Source organism: Macaca fascicularis, chromosome 6 (assembly GCF_037993035.2).
Source record: "Macaca fascicularis isolate 582-1 chromosome 6, T2T-MFA8v1.1".
Lineage (NCBI taxonomy): Eukaryota > Metazoa > Chordata > Mammalia > Primates > Cercopithecidae > Macaca > Macaca fascicularis.
Genome location: NC_088380.1, coordinates 148,423,965 through 148,440,234, shown reverse-complemented (window position 1 = coordinate 148,440,234; position 16,270 = coordinate 148,423,965). Strand labels below are relative to the sequence as shown.

Genomic DNA, 16,270 nt, shown 5'->3' with positions numbered 1-16,270 from the left:
GAATTTGAACTCAGGCAGTTTAGCTCTGATGGCTGCTCTGTTAATCACAGCTGCAGTGAGACAAAAACAGGTGATCAGGGCAGAGTCAAGACAGAGAGGTAAACAAGAGTGGGAAAAAGACAGGCGTGAGAGGGGAACAATGGGGGAAAAGATAGGAACAAAGAGAGTTGGGGAAGGGGAGAGAAACAGGAAACATGACTTGCCCGGGAGGGGCATCAGTCCGCTTGCAAGCAGGTGGAGGCTCAAGTTTTCTGCTCACTTGGTGATGCAGAGGCTCCCTTTCCCTCAGCAGCAGCCTTGCTGCATGGACAGCAGCTTCCCATCTGGCCTGTCCCCGGAGCCCCAGCCTCATCCTCCTCAGTGGCAGGCCACTTAGCTTCACAGGAAATGCTCTTTCTCTAATTGGCATTGAAAACTCACAGCCCTCCCTTTTCCTGTAGGTGGGGTTTCCATAGGAAAAAGCTGCTTCTCTGTTTCCCCAGCCTAGCAACTGTTTGGAAGTCAGAGTCCCACATCCTGCTCAACTGGGTCAGGTCCCTCTTAGACCAGCTCTTGTCCATCATTTGCTGAAGTGGACCAGCTAGTTCCCCTGTAGGGGTCTATCCTGGCAATTCTTGATCGGCGTTTGGATATCTCAGATCGCTTCCGATGAAGATGGCCTTGCCTGGGGGTCCTGCTTGTTCCATCATCATCTAACTATGGGACAAGGTTGTGCCAGCAGGTCCGGGGGAAGGAGCACAGGGCTGATTGAGCCATCCAGGAAACACTGGAGGACTTGTCCAGGCTTGAAAGAACTCTAGCAGTTTCTGAATGTGGCCCACTTGGTGGTAAGCATGATGCAACTTCTGCAACTTCTGCTGGGGCTTTTGGGGCCAGGTGGCTACTTCTTTCTTTTAGGGGATGGTCAGGAGGTAACCACTCTCACAGTGAAATACCAAGTGTCAGAGGAAGTGCCATCTGGCACAGTGATCGGGAAGCTGTCCCAGGAGCTGGGCCGGGAGGAGAGGCAGAGGCAAGCTGGGGCTGCCTTCCAGGTGTTGCAGCTGCCTCAGGCGCTCCCCATTCACGTGGACTCTGAGGAAGGCTTGCTCAGCACAGGTAGGCGGCTGGATCGAGAGCAGCTATGCCGACAGTGGGATCCCTGCCTGGTTTCCTTTGATGTGCTTGCCACAGGGGATTTGGCTCTGATCCACGTGGAGATCCAAGTGCTGGACATCAATGACCACCAGCCACGGTTTCCCAAAGGCGAGCAGGAGCTGGAAATCTCTGAGAGCGCCTCTCTGCGCACCCGGATCCCCCTGGACAGAGCTCTTGACCCAGACACAGGCCCTAACACCCTGCACACCTACACTCTGTCTCCCAGTGAGCACTTTGCCTTGGATGTCATTGTGGGCCCTGATGAGACCAAACACGCAGAACTCGTAGTAGTGAAGGAGCTGGACAGGGAAATCCATTCATTTTTTGATCTGGTGTTAACTGCCTATGACAATGGGAACCCCCCCAAGTCAGGCACCAGCTTGGTCAAGGTCAACGTCTTGGACTCCAATGATAATAGCCCTGTATTTGCTGAGAGTTCACTGGCACTAGAAATCCAAGAAGATGCTGCCCCTGGTACTCTTCTCATAAAACTGACTGCCACAGACCCTGACCAAGGCCCCAATGGGGAGGTGGAGTTCTTCCTCAGTAAGCACATGCCTCCAGAGGTGCTGGACACCTTCAGTATTGATGCCAAGACAGGCCAGGTCATTCTGCGTCGACCTCTAGACTATGAAAAGAACCCTGCCTACGAGGTGGATGTCCAGGCAAGGGACCTGGGTCCCAATCCCATCCCAGCCCATTGCAAAGTTCTCATCAAGGTTCTGGACGTCAATGACAACATCCCAAGCATCCATGTCACATGGGCCTCCCAGCCATCACTGGTGTCAGAAGCTCTTCCCAAGGACAGTTTTATTGCTCTTGTCATGGCAGATGACTTGGATTCAGGAAACAATGGTTTGGTCCACTGTTGGCTGAGCCAAGAGCTGGGCCACTTCAGGCTGAAAAGAACTAATGGCAACACATACATGTTGCTAACCAATGCCACACTGGACAGAGAGCAGTGGCCCAAATATACACTCACTCTGTTAGCCCAAGACCAAGGACTGCAGCCCTTATCAGCCAAGAAACAGCTCAGCATTCAAATCAGTGACATCAACGACAACGCACCTGTGTTTGAGAAAAGCAGGTACGAAGTCTCCACACGGGAAAACAACGTACCCTCTCTTCACCTCATTACCATCAAGGCTCATGATGCAGACTTGGGTATTAATGGAAAAGTCTCATACCGCATCCATGATTCCCCAGTTGCTCACTTAGTAGCTATTGACTCCAACACAGGAGAGGTCACTGCTCAGAGGTCACTGAACTATGAAGAGATGGCCGGCTTTGAGTTCCAGGTGATCGCAGAGGACAGCGGGCAACCCATGCTTGCATCCAGTGTCTCTGTGAGGGTCAGCCTCTTGGATGCCAATGATAATGCCCCAGAGGTGGTCCAGCCTGTGCTCAGCGATGGAAAAGCCAGCCTCTCCGTGCTTGTGAACGCCTCCACAGGCCACCTGCTAGTGCCCATCGAGACTCCCAATGGCTTGGGTCCAGCAGGCACTGACACACCTCCACTGGCCACTCACAGCTCCCGGCCATTCCTTTTGACAACCATTGTGGCAAGAGATGCAGACTCGGGGGCAAATGGAGAGCCCCTCTACAGCATCCGCAGTGGAAATGAAGCCCACCTCTTCATCCTCAGCCCCCATGCAGGGCAGCTGTTCGTCAACGTTACCAATGCCAGCAGCCTCATTGGGAGTGAGTGGGAGCTGGAGATAGTGGTAGAGGACCAGGGAAGCCCCCCTTTACAGACCCGAGCCCTGTTGAGGATCATGTTTGTCACCAGTGCTGACCACCTGAGGGACTCAGCCCGCAAGCCTGGGGCCTTGAGCATGTCGATGCTGACAGTGATCTGCCTGACTGTACTGCTGGGCATCTTCGGGTTGATCCTGGCTTTGTTCATGTCCATCTGCCGGACAGAGAAGAAGGACAACAGGGCCTACAACTGTCGGGAGGCCGAGTCCACCTACCGCCAGCAGCCCAAGAGGCCCCAGAAACACATTCAGAAGGCAGACATCCACCTCGTGCCTATGCTCAGGGGTCAGGCAGGTGAGCCTTGTGAAGTCGGGCAGTCCCACAAAGACATGGACAAGGAGGCGATGATGGAAGCAGGCTGGGACCCCTGCCTTCAGGCCCCCTTCCACCTCACCCCGACCCTGTACAGGACGCTACGTAATCAAGGCAACCAGGGAGCACCGGCGGAGAGCCGAGAGGTGCTGCAAGACACCGTCAATCTGCTTTTCAACCATCCCAGGCAGAGGAACGCCTCCCGGGAGAACCTGAACCTTCCCGAGCCCCAGCCTGCCACAGGCCAGCCACGTTCCAGGCCTCTGAAAGTTGCAGGCAGCCCCACAGGGAGGCTGGCTGGAGACCAGGGCAGTGAGGAGGCTCCACAGAGCCCACCAGCCTCCTCTGCAACCCTGAGACGGCAGCGACATCTCAATGGCAAAGTGTCCCCTGAGAAAGAATTAGGGCCCCGTCAGATCCTGCGGAGTCTGGTCCGGCTGTCTGTGGCTGCCTTCGCCGAGCGGAACCCCGTGGAGGAGCTCACTGTGGATTCTCCTCCTGTTCAGGTACCTGGGGCATGGGCAGCTCTTTCTCTGGTCACTCCTGACCACCAGAAACAGCATCAGACACCCCCGTAACCTGCACAGTCCTCATGTTTCTTCCTTAGGCTCACCTGGTACTTTTTGATGCTTTGGATAGCAGTGGTTCAGGGCACAGCTTTGTGACTGGCTGAACTTAGCTGTGTGATCCTAGGCAAATTCCTTACTGTCTCTGGGCCTTAGTTGTCTTATCTGTAAATTAGAAATGATAGTAAGAGTATCTACCTCGTAGAGTTGTCCAGAGGATTTGATCAATTAGTTCCTACAAGGCATTTATGGTGCCTCACAAGTAGACACACAGCAAAGGTAGTGACTAAGAGTATAAGCTTTGGGCAAGGTTGCCTGAGTTCAAATCCTAGCTCCACTTCTTCCTAGCTCTGAACCACAGGGGAAGTTAACTTCTCTGTTGAAAGATGTCTGTGTTAACAGCACCCATCTTCTAAGTTTGCTTGAAGATAAAATGAGTGAATGCTCTTAATGCCTGTAGAACAGCGTCCATCTGACATGTAGTCAGTACTCAGCAAATTATTGCTATTCCTTCCTCAAAGCACTTCTCCATCTCCACTCTCTGCCTGCCCTCATCTCATCTGGGCAACCTCCCTATGAAGAAGGCCAGGATAGGCATCATTGCACCCAAACCCAGGTGTAGCAAATAATTTTTCTGAGACCCCAGAGCTTTCTGGCTGGGCCTGCAGGATGCGGCAGAGGAAATAACCTTAGAACTTTGCAGTTAGGCAGATTGGGATTCAAATTTCAACAGTCACTTAGGAGCTGGGCAACCTTGTACACATCCTTCAACATCTGAGCCTCATTTTCCTCATCTATAAAATGGGGACTATGAGACCAAACTTACCCTGTGTCTGCCTCCTTAGAGTGTGAGGTCTAAATGGGATGATGAGTGACAAAATGTCTAAGGACCTGGGATTTTCTAGACACAAGTGTGGAAACCTTTTCAGGGATGATGCCTGATCTCACACCCATATCTGCTTCTGTGAACCTCAGATATTTTCACTGTGCCAGGCTGCCTGCCCAAGGCACACCTCTATTTGGCCAGGCCATCAGTTCATGTTTCCTGTGAAGCAAAACACAGTTTCCTTCCCTTACTCCCTCCTCAGGAAGCCACCTGGAGATGGCCCAGCTGTTCTCTTAGGAATCTTGCCCTGGAATCAGTGCAGACCCAGAGGTTGCCAGAGCCAACCACTAATTTATCTTTCCATTCATCCATCCATTGATCAGGTGCTTTTTGGATAAACTCTGTGCTGAGCACTGTGCTGGCTGCTGGTAGACAGGACAACAGAGAATAGGCACCGTGGGTGGCCCCACTGAGGTGACAGAAAGAAAGGTGCCCATTTGGGATCAACTTGAGGCTGCTTGCCCAATGCTCATATCTTTCCAGCAGCACATAGAGTCAGATCTGAGTTTAAATTCCAGCCCTCCCACTAACTTCTATGTAGCCCCTGTAAGCCTCCAATTCCACCTCTGCAAAATGGCCATAATGGTATCTCTTCCCTTAGGCTGTTGTAAGAATTAAGGGAGATTGGCCGGGCGCGGTGGCTCAAGCCTGTAATCCCAGCACTTTGGGAGGCCGAGACGGGAGGATCACGAGGTCAAGAGATCGAGACCATCCTGGCTAACACGATGAAACCCCATCTCTACTAAAAAATACAAAAAAATAGCCGGGCGAGGTGGCAGGCACCTATAGTCCCAGCTACTTGGGAGGCTGAGGCAGGAGAATGGCGTAAACCCGGGAGGTGGAGCTTGCAGTGAGCTGAGATTCGGCCACTGCACTCCAGCCTGGGCGACAGAGCGAGACTCCGTCTCAAAAAAAAAAAAAAAGAATTAAGGGAGATTATATGACACTGGACAATCATTGTTTATCATGGGATCTATTAATAAGCTCATTTAAATCTCATAACCCACCATATGATCTGGGTCTCATTAATATTCACTTTTTTACTGTTGAGGAAACTGAGGCTCAGAATGCTTAAGTAATTCCTCAAGGCCACATTGATGGGAACTGGGGCAGGGGCATATTTGGGATTTGAACCTGAGTCTGACTGATTTGAATCTGGGCTGTAACTGTGAAGTGACTCTGAATGACAGTGCTCAGCATAGGGATTGGCATGTAGGGAGTCATGTCATGAAATGCCAGCTGTCACTTGAGCAAAGGGTGGCAGGTATCTTAGGAGGGCTTCTGGGCCTGGGCTGGGAGGTGGGATCTTCCCTGAGGCAGGCAATGAGACCCTGAGTCTCCCAAGTCACAGTGAAACCCCAGTCCTGGCCATCTCCTCTTCCAACTCTCCTCTGAGGTTGACACTTCCTACCTCAAGCTGCACCGAGGGGCACGGTGGACCTCCTAAGGGAGGAATGGGGGTGGACCCAGGAGGTTGAAGCAGTGTTTCTAGGAATAACAGTCCAAACTCCTTGCTTTTGCAAAGGATTTTTAACTTTTTCAAACCATTTAATCTCGACAACACCGAGAAGAAGGCTGTATGGGTATTTCTAGCCCCCCATTAGAGATGAGGAAACTGAGGTCTGAGGAGGTCTAAAAGCCTGTCTAACACTATACAATAAGCTACAAATGGCCTTGAACTAGAACTCCGCCTCCCAGGACTTGATCTGTTGCCTTTCCCTCCCAATGGCCTATAGGGTCTGGCCCTGGTAGCTCACCCATCCCCTACTCCATTCTCCAATCTTTCTGAAACTCTGCCTTCTCTTCCAGCCTTTCAGTGTGCAGTGCTTCTGCCTGAAACCACCCCCCTGTCACCATCACCCCTTGCCCAGACCCTCGTTCTCTTTCCACTTGCCAAACTCCTATGGAGCCTTTGGGTCTCAGCAGAGGTGCCTGGCATGTAGTATGAACTCAGTAACATCTGTTGAAATGAATGAATGAACTTAATCCAGTACCACCCCCCTGCTTCCTCCCTGCTCCAAGTTGGGTTAGGGGCCTTCCTCCACTCCCACAGAGCCCCCACTCTTTCCCTACGCCCAGAGGCAACCCCTGTGGTAACCACTCTTCACTGCTCCCCCACTCCCTGTGGGGCTGCCTGCAACCTTCACCTCCTGACAGATATGACCATGCTGAGGGCAGCAGCTGGGTCTCCTTCTCCTTCTTACTCCCATTGCAACCATCCTGCCTGGCACTTATTAAGTACTTGTTGAATGAATGAATGAAAAGATGAATAAATGAATAATTTAATGACACCATTTTGCCTTCTCTACAACATAGTCTTACATCTGGTCAACAAAAATCGACCAAATGTCCAAATACTGCTAAAGGGGAACATAACTCTTTAAGATAATCTTTATCAAAGTGACAACAAATTGATGGTCAGGAAATGCCTTTTTCACCCCTATCTCTCAGAGTCCACCAGGCGCAGGACACTCGGAGGAATGAGTGTGAGGGGATGGGCCCAGAGGGTCCTCTTGCTCTCCTTCAGACACTCAGGTCCTGGGGTGACATGACAGAGCAGGGGACCTGCCTGCCCAGGTCCCTGTCTCTGCCACTGGGCACCATCCCCCATCTGATCACACAAACATCTGAAGCCAGAGGAAAGACTATAAAAAGAAAGCACCGGCATTGAGGGAAACATCCGGCGAGGAAGTGTGCTGAGTCGGAATTGTGTGGAGTCAACAGATTTTTCCTGTCTTGTAGCAAATCTCCCAGCTGCTGTCCTTGCTGCATCAGGGCCAATTCCAGCCGAAACCAAACCACCGAGGAAATAAGTACTTGGCCAAGCCAGGAGGCAGCAGGTAAGCAGCACGTAGCCCCCACAGGCATCTCATGGCCCCTACTGGCTGCCCCTCATCTCTGCAGCCTCTGTGAGTGAGGAAGGGTGAGCCCATCCCAGACACCGGTCCCCTGGGAGGGTGCAGCAGACAGCATCCATCCTCCCACCCTGGGAGGCTTGGTCATGGGGTGACTGTATTGATAGTATTTACACGACCTAGAAGTCCTATAGGACTATCAAGATGTATTAATAAATACTATCAATACAGTAGTCACCAAGGAAATGACTTCATCGCTGAGGCTCGATTCGTCCCCTGATTACAGAGGTGCTGTAAATTGCCTTTATATCTGTAACTGTCACCTCTCTTTCTCTGGGCCCATAAACGTAATATGAAGGCTCCCCACTAAAGACATGGATATGTGGGCGTGTCCCTTTGGGCAATCCTAGAATTGAAGAGCCCTTAAGAGAACATCCAATCCAACTTCTTGTTATGGATGGATAAACTGAGGCTCTGGATAGTTTGATTCAAACCAGCTATGTAAACTTGAGCAAGTGAGATAATCTCTCAGGACCTTGGTTTCCCCATCTGTAAAATAGAAGCCATCCCATTTCCCTTGTAGTAATGGGGTGAGAATTTCATGATCAATTGTATTCTAAGCCCATAGCCCAGGACTGACGCATAGTAGGTGCACACACAACGCTAACTCCTTTCCCCTTGAAGCAATTTTGCTAAAGGTCATGTAACAAGTGAGTGGCAAAGCTGGGACCAGCTCTCAGAGTTCCGGACTCCTGCATCAGTGCTCTTGCCCTGACAACTTATAGCTTCTTTTTACAAGGATGGCAAGAGGTAGTGTACGGCAGGGGTGAGTCCACACACTCCAGAGTCACACTGGCCTGGATTTGAATTCTTGCTTTATCTCTTAATCTACGGGGACCTTGGGAACCTGCAAAATCTTCACAAGTCTTGGTTTTCTCATTTGTACAATGGGGTGATTGAAGAGAACCCTTTACAGGTGTGGAAGGTTTGAATGAGACGGTGCATGGACCTTGCATCACATGAGGCCTGACTCAGACTCACTGCTTAATAAACATTAGTTGTCATTATCACCCACACACTTGCCACCTCCCTGCTCATTTCTTCACAGCAGCAGAAATGGCTACAGGGGGAAAAAATCCCAAACAAACAGAAAGGACTCCTACGCCTTAAAACCCCTCAGAAGCCTTTCCACCTGCTGGGATGAGGGTCCAGGCCTGTCCCCAAGTGTCCATGGGAGAGAGGGGCCAGGATGGAGACAGCAGGAGACTGGGATGCAGGTAGCAGATTCTGAGCAGCTTTAGGCTGCCTCACTCCAGCTGCACCCTCCATAGGTCTGTTCTTCTGGCCTAGGTTTTGGCCTAAAGTAGGAAGGAAGGAATGTTCAGTCATTCACTAAGTGTTGATTCAGCACCCACTGTGTGCCACGCCCTGTTCTGAGCATCAGTGAGCGAGCAGGGAATGAGACAGGCAAAAATCCCAGCCTTGCTGGAGCTCTTCTTCTATGGATGGATGGACGGCTGCACTGGCTCCACTGAGGTTTACTAAACTCCTCCTGTGTGCCAGGAAATACCTAGGCATGGGAGGAGCGACAAGAATGATATCAATGAACTCATCTTCACTTCTGTCTGCTGAGTGCTTACAATGTGCCAGGCTCTGTGGTAGGCCCCTTTACTTACAGCGTCTCATTTTACCCTCACAATACCCTGTGAGGTGGGTGTTATTTATTACTCTCATTTTACAGATGAAGAAACAGAGTAAGAGGAGGGCTGGAATCACATGATCCAGGTTGGTCTGACTGCAGAGGCCAGGCTGTGAATCCAGTTCCCTATATGGGTAAATGAATGCAAACATAAATGGGCATGAATGAATGGATCTATATAGGAATGTCCTTACCCGTGGACTGGCTGGTTTCTTTTGTAGGAGTGCAATCACAGACACAGATGGCCCGAGTGCGAGGGCTGGAGGCCAGACAGACCCAGAACAGGAGGAAGGGCCTTTGGATCCTGAAAAGGACCTCTCTGTGAAGCAATTGCTAGAAGAAGAGCTGTCAAGTCTGCTGGACCCCTGCACAGGTAGGGACCTCCTAGAGTCACCTTGCCCCATGGTGTCCAGGCTTCAGAGTTGTACTCCAATCCACTGCAGGGAAAAGCCATTCTGTTTCTGTGGAGGAACATCAGCAACATTTAAATTCCCTTTCACCCTTGCAGAAAGTATTTTAAAGACTGGGTTCTACTTTGATTTCTTTTTTAGACAGGGTCTTGCTTTGTCACCCAGGCTGGAGTAGAGTGGCGTGATCACAGGGTGATCACAGCTCACTGCAGCATTGACCTCCTGGGCTCAGGTGATCCTCCCACCTTGGCCTCCCAAGTAGCTGGGACTACAGGTGAGCACCACCACATCTCGCTAAGTTTTGATTTTTTTTTTTTTTTTTTGGTAGGGACAGGGATTCACATGTTGCCCAGGCTGGTCTCCAACTCCTGGGCTCAAGCAATCCGCCCACCTCAGCCTCCCAAAGTGCTGGCGTTAGAGGCATGAGCCACCTGTAATCAAAGCCAAAGTAGGCACCCGGCCTACTTTGATTATTCATTTTAAAAATCACTGTAAGAATAGTGAACATGCCAGGCACAGTGGAAGCATCTTATGTACATGATCTCATTTAAGCCTCCAGCCAATCTCCTCAAGTAGATAATTATTACCTTGAATTTACAGATGAGAAAACCGAGGCTCAAAAAAATCGAGTAGCCGTCCCAGAGTCACCCAGCTCACCAGTGATCGAAGGGGAGCCAAACCCTGAGCCAGCCTGTCCTCTATGGACTTCTTACCACTCATTTGCGTCTGGTGTGTTTTAATACCCTTTCGCCCTGGGAACCAGGTCAACTCTTTAACATGCTAACAATTGCAATTAAAACAAAAAGAATTTTGCAGACAAACAATTAGCTTTGACAATAAATACATAATGTGAATTTGAATTCAAGAATCTGCTAGCGCCCCCTGCCCCTGCTACGGACATTGGTCAGCCTTCTTTGGTAACACACCCCACAGCGGACCGTCCCTGTGCTGTGGTTTTCTATCTATGTAGTTAACACTGTTTCTCATGTGCTCCATCTGGCTGCAGACACATTGAAGGCACGGCAGGGACTTCTCTCCCTGGTTAAAAAAATATTGCTAATAGTTATTGGGCACTTTCTATGTGCTAGGCCCTGTTCTAAGTACCTCATGAGAAAATCTTATGAGATAGGGACTATTCATTATCCCCACTTCATAAAGGAAAAATGTGAGGGTCAGGGGTGTTTAATAATTTGCCCAAGGTTGTGCAGCTCATGGATAGTTATTAACACAGGCAGTGTGGCTCTAAATTTTAGAGCTGTGTTGTTCAATGCGGTAGTCACTAGCCACATGTGGCTATTTAACTTTAAATGAATTAAAGTTAAATAAAATGAAATATTCAGTTCTTCTACCATATCGGCCACATTTCAAGTGCTCAATAGCTACGTATGGCTGGGGGATATAGCTTTGGATTCTATCTCTATTCATCAGCTCTGGCTGGAACCTGTGGGGTCAGTTCCCACACGGTCCTGCTTGCCCATAGCACAAAGGGTACTGAACACAGGAGCACTGTAAGGAGTGGGGGGTAAGGAAAGAGGAGGGGCAGAAAAGCCTTTGCCGCTCACAGGCTGGACTGCCATGGGGAGACTGGGATCTTGCTGCTTCAGATTGCTTCAGATTTGCTGCTTCAGATTCAGATTGCCCCACTTGAGAATGTGACCATGATAATGTTTTACTGGTTGCATGAACTCATTGAACCTCACAACAACTCCACAAGATAAGTACTACTGTCTCACCACTTCCTAAGAGGAAACGGGAGCTTAGAGAGGTTAAGCCATCTTCCCAAGGTCACACACACTGCCCCTAAGCGGCAAAGCTGGGAAATCAAACCCGGGTTGGCCCAGCGCCCACCTGCAGCTAGAACTGGTGGGTAATGCTGGGTGAATTCAGCATCACTTTTCAGCTGTTCTCATACGCCCCAGCGATTTTCTCATTCCAAGCTTCACTCCTTCTGAAGCTCTCTGATCCGTGTACAAGGAAAGGCCTGATTCTACACCACCAAGAGTTCCATCCAACCTTATAGCCTCGGAGTCTCAAGAAACTAAGGTTTGCATTTCCCAGATGTTGAAGGTGAATATTTATGTTCATTCAATCATTCAACAAACATTCACTAAGTCCCAGGCATGGGGCTAAACCCAAGGATCCTGTAGGGCAGGAGCCCAACACTGTCTCACAACCTGCACAGTCCAGAATGCAAGACAGAGATTCATTTATCAGTACAAAAAATGACTACCCGTACTTCAGAATAACTTTTTCAAATTACATAAGTAGAATACAGAAAAACATAGATAAACAAAAAGAGAACGGATTGCTTTTGCCCAGAGGTAATTTCAGTTAACATTTTGACATATCTCCTTCCAGTCTTTTATTCTGTGCACAGATTTTAAAGTAACTCACTTTAGGCAAACATTAGATAAATGTTAAGTAGATGTTGTGCTTTTTTTTTTTTTAATTTTTTTTAAGACACTGTTTCTTAACTATAAGACTTACAGTTTCTTTCCTCTGGCTTGGTCTCTACCACCAGGCCTGGGACTGGTTTCTTGAAACAGGATTTTCTGTTGAAGGGATGGGAAAAGAAGTGTGACTGTGGCATTGCAAATGTAGGGGCCAGTTTTTTGAATTCCCAGCCACCAGGCTGACTTGCCACCACCACTACCCCAGTCCCTCTCCTGGGACAGCCCTTGGACAGGCAGCCCCTCCCCAGCCTGACTCTAGGCCAGGGTTTCCGGCAGCTTGAGAGATGATGTTGAGGAGGATTTGCGGATCGGGGGCCAGGTGATAACAGTGCAGACCTTAGGTAGCCTGGGAATTCCAGAGGCCCCAGCTGGGCACCTGGAGTATCCAGAGGGACGAAGGGCCAGCTCTTCAGAGAGAGGGTAGGGTGGTGCCATCATAGGAAGGCTTCAAAGTCATCAGACCTGGCATCAAATTGAGGTTTGTTGCCTAGCAGATGTGTGACTTAACTTCTTTCAGCTTCGGTTTCCTCATCCACCAAATGGGGATAATACTCTTGACCTCAAAGATTTGTGTGGAAGTTAAATAATTATGTAAATTGTTCATCACATAAGTACCTAGTATGTGGTCCCTATTATTATGGATAGGAACAAAGGGCAGCGCCAAGTCAGGAACTCCAGCCTCGGCTAAGAAAAGGGATTTTTCCCTCCATCCTCAGCTAGTGGAGCCCTGAGGGGAGAAGGCGCCCTGAGGGGTAAAAATCCTGGATGAAATATAGAAGACACTGAGACTGGAAACACACCACAGCCCAGATTGGGAAATTCTTTAGAAAAAGGCTAATTCCTGCTTCTAGGCCTTCTCCTCCTCCTGCTGCTTCCCCACTCGGTTCGCCCGGGTGTGTCAGTTGACTGCCTTCCTACCCAGGGAGCTTCCCTGTCAGGGCCTCTTCCTTCCTGTCCCTGTCTGGCCACTCTGTCTGTCCCCTGCCATTTCCCTTCCCTCCTTTGTCCACTGCCCTTGCCCTGCCCATTGCCCCACCCTCACCCGCCTGGTCCTTCCCGGAGCCTGGCCCTCACTGTGTCCCCTGCTCCCCACACAGGTCTGGCCCTGGACCGGCTGAGCGCCCCTGACCCGGCCTGGATGGCGAGACTCTCTTTGCCCCTCACCACCAACTACCGTGACAATGTGATCTCCCCGGATGCTGCAGCCACGGAGGAGCCGAGGACCTTCCAGACGTTCGGCAAGGCAGAGGCACCAGAGCTGAGCCCAACAGGCACGAGGCTGGCCAGCACCTTTGTCTCGGAGATGAGCTCACTGTTGGAGATGCTGCTGGAACAGCGCTCCGGCATGCCCGTGGAGGCCGCCTCTGAGGCACTGCGGCGGCTCTCAGTCTGCGGGAGGACCCTCAGTCTAGACTTGGCCACCAGTGCGGCCTCAGGCATGAAAGTGCAGGGGGACCCAGGTGGAAAGACGGGGACTGAGGGCAGGAGCAGAGGCAGCAGCAGCAGTGGCAGTTGCCTGTGAACATACCTCGGACACCTCTGGATCCAAGAATCAGGGGCCTGAGGATCTGGGGACATGAGCTGGTTTCTAAAATCTTATAACTCACTAGCTAGTGGTGGCCTGAGAACTTTAGGGTGACTGATGCTACCCCCACAGAGGAGGCAGGAGCCCCAGGACTAACACCTGACTGACCAAAGCAGCCCCTTGTAAGCGGCTCTGAGTCTTTTGGAGGACAGGGACAGTTTGTGGCTGAGGCAAGTGTTTGCTGGCAAAACATATGTAGAGCACAAAGGGTCAGTCCTCTGGCAGAACAGATGCCACGGAGTACCACAAGCAGGAAAGGATGGCCTTCTTGAGTAGCAGGAGTCAGGGGGCTGTACCCTGGGGGTGCCAGGAAATGCTCTCTGACCTACCAATAAAGGAAAAGCAGTGATTCATTCTCCTGTTTGCACCTGTCAAGAGGGAGAAGGGAAGAGTAATAGAGTGAGGGTTCTTTGTCATCCAATCCCTGGCAAGACTGTCACACCGGGCCTGGACAGGCGTGGGGCACCTTGGTACACAGTGACAGGTACACAAATAGCAGACATGTGTGCTCTTAACCCCGTTCCCCTACCACTATGTTACCAACTAATCTGCTTCTCAGCTGCAAAATTAGAGCTAAGAAAGCACAACTATTTATAAAGCATTTCCATGAGCCAGGCACCAGGCTTTACAATAGGATTTAATTTGATTTTCCAACAGTCCTGGGAGGGAGGTATGATTAACCCCATTTCACAGACATTGATTTGGGGCTTGGAGAGGTCAAATGGCTTTCCCAAGATCAAGCAGGGAGTACAGCCAGAGCCAGGATTTGGACCCGGGCTGGCCCAACACCAAAACCCAGGCCTTCAACCTTGACACCGGCCTGCCAACCAAGGAGAGGAGAAGGAAAGGCCCTGGAGGTGAGCTGTTGGCAGCAGTGAACTTGCCCGACAGAGCTCCCTCGGGAAACACTGTTGAAAGGAACATTTCCAAAGTCATGCAGGCCCGCACCTCTCTACATTTCCAAGCACAAGGCAAAAGGAACTTGGATCTGAACTGATGCAGACCCCTGTTCTTTCTGAGCAAGTAGCTCTTCAAGTGCAGATGTCATCTTTCTGGACCCCATTTGCCGGTAAACCTTCCTCTGTTATTGCAGGTTTAGGCTTGTGAATCCCAGAGGACACTGTGTGAACTGGGTCTATGAAATCCGCACTGACAGCAGCCAGCCTTCCAGGGGATGGAGGAGGGAAGAAATAGCAGATATTTTCCCAAGGTTCAGCTTTATAATTTTCTTGGAAATTTCCGAGCAGCCAATCAGCTAGCTTCTAAATAGCGTGGGTCTCTCCTGGACACTGCAGGCAAAAGTTCCTCTATCTGCTCCTCTTTTTGTCCTTTCTTGGAGCTCAGTGCTCATGTTCACTGTTCACAGAAATGGGCCAATTATACTCCCAACTAGGGATAATAGGCCTCATACATACTTGGAATACAGTGTGGTGTCATTATTCCATTATTCCATTTTACAGATGAAGAAAATGAGGCTCCCCAAAGTTATGAGTTTCCGGGGCAGAGTCTCTGGGTTTCTCCTCACCTCACTCTAGGCCAGAGCGATCTCCTTACAGAATCTGTGATTTTCAGGCTGGATCCCAGAACTGTTGGGTTCTGTGGGCCAGTGAGAGAAGCTGGGGGAAACCAAGCAGACAGGCAGGGTCTCTAGCCTGAACAGCCAGGTGCCTGCCACAAAGCAACGCTTGATAAATACCTGTTGAATGGATGTATGAATGAATAAATGTGTCAGTAAATGCTTCAGAGGCCCCTTTTATCCATATTGGAGCTCCAGGTAGGACTTCATTAGAAAAAATGATTGTTATGCAAAAGCAAAGTCTGAGAACCACAGTACTAGAGTAGACCATGGTGACCTCCCAGTTACCAGCAGATTTTCAGTGCTGAGCAGATGTTGGGAGGGTAGAGAGAAGACAGTGGGCATGGGGAGATGACCTGAGGAAGCTGGAATTATAGGTGGCAACTGGATCACTAGACACATGGGACCATTGCATCATTCTAGTTCAAAAGCTATAAATCTGTACTCATTGGGCTCCCTGAATACTAGGTAAAACTTTGTGTCTAGGCATTTTTTTTTTTAGGTAGAAGATACAAAATTCTCATCAGATTCTCTAAAGGAAACTTTGACCTTTAAAAGGTTACGCAGCATTGCTTTAAGATACTATCTAAACATCCACAGACATGGGCAATTGTCATAAGGAGTCTGAACTTCATCTATTTCAACTCTTCATTTTATAGCCAAGAATATAGAAAGAAACGGCAGATGACTTGCCTAAGGCCACCTGGCAGGTTTGTGGAGGAGAGCTTTCCAAATTAAGATGACATTTAACTGAGTGGTTGCTCAAATCAGGATTTGGATCTGGGATTTAGTATGGTGGTCTTTTTAATACGTCAAAGATTCTTAATCTGACGTCCTTGGTTGGACTTCAGGATCTATGAACCTGCTGAACTGCATGCAAAATTGGAAGGATATGCATTTTTTCTATGGAAAGAAGTAGGTGCTTAGATCAGATTCTCAAAGAGATTTAGGGTCCAATTAAGATTAGGAAGCACTACAATCCTCTAGGTCAGCCCTCAGCCCTGCCTTCCCTGCAGAACCTGGAGAACTCATG

General features: G+C 49.8%; 1 protein-coding gene across 2 annotated transcripts; it reads left to right on the top strand.

Moving 5' to 3' along the window:
* The first annotated feature begins 483 nt into the window (after positions 1-483).
* Positions 484-15,086, top strand: PCDH12 (protocadherin 12). Of its 2 annotated transcripts, none has more exons than XR_012414205.1 (4): positions 484-3,713; positions 7,402-9,347; positions 9,435-9,586; positions 13,174-14,014. XR_012414205.1 is itself a non-coding variant. In XM_005558082.4 (4 exons), exons 1-4 carry the CDS (start codon positions 834-836, stop codon positions 13,596-13,598), a joined length of 3,555 nt encoding a protein of 1,184 aa, XP_005558139.3. In that variant the 5' UTR covers positions 484-833; the 3' UTR covers positions 13,599-15,086. The 2 variants fall into 2 exon arrangements, 1 of the variants encoding a protein (XP_005558139.3); XM_005558082.4 differs by having other exon boundaries at positions 7,402-7,499; positions 13,174-15,086.
* The last annotated feature ends 1,184 nt before the right edge of the window (positions 15,087-16,270 follow it).

What these genes read in the sequence shown, in the direction of transcription:
- PCDH12 (XM_005558082.4), top strand. Translation starts at nt 834, where the DNA reads ATGATGCAACTTCTGCAACTTCTGCTGGGGCTTTTGGGGCCAGGTGGC. An exon ending in TGGATTCTCCTCCTGTTCAG is followed by an intron (nt 3,714 to 7,401) that starts GTACCTGGGGCA and finishes CCTGTCTTGTAG; the next exon opens with CAAATCTCCCAGCTGCTGTC. An exon ending in TCTGCTGGACCCCTGCACAG is followed by an intron (nt 9,587 to 13,173) that starts GTAGGGACCTCC and finishes CTCCCCACACAG; the next exon opens with GTCTGGCCCTGGACCGGCTG.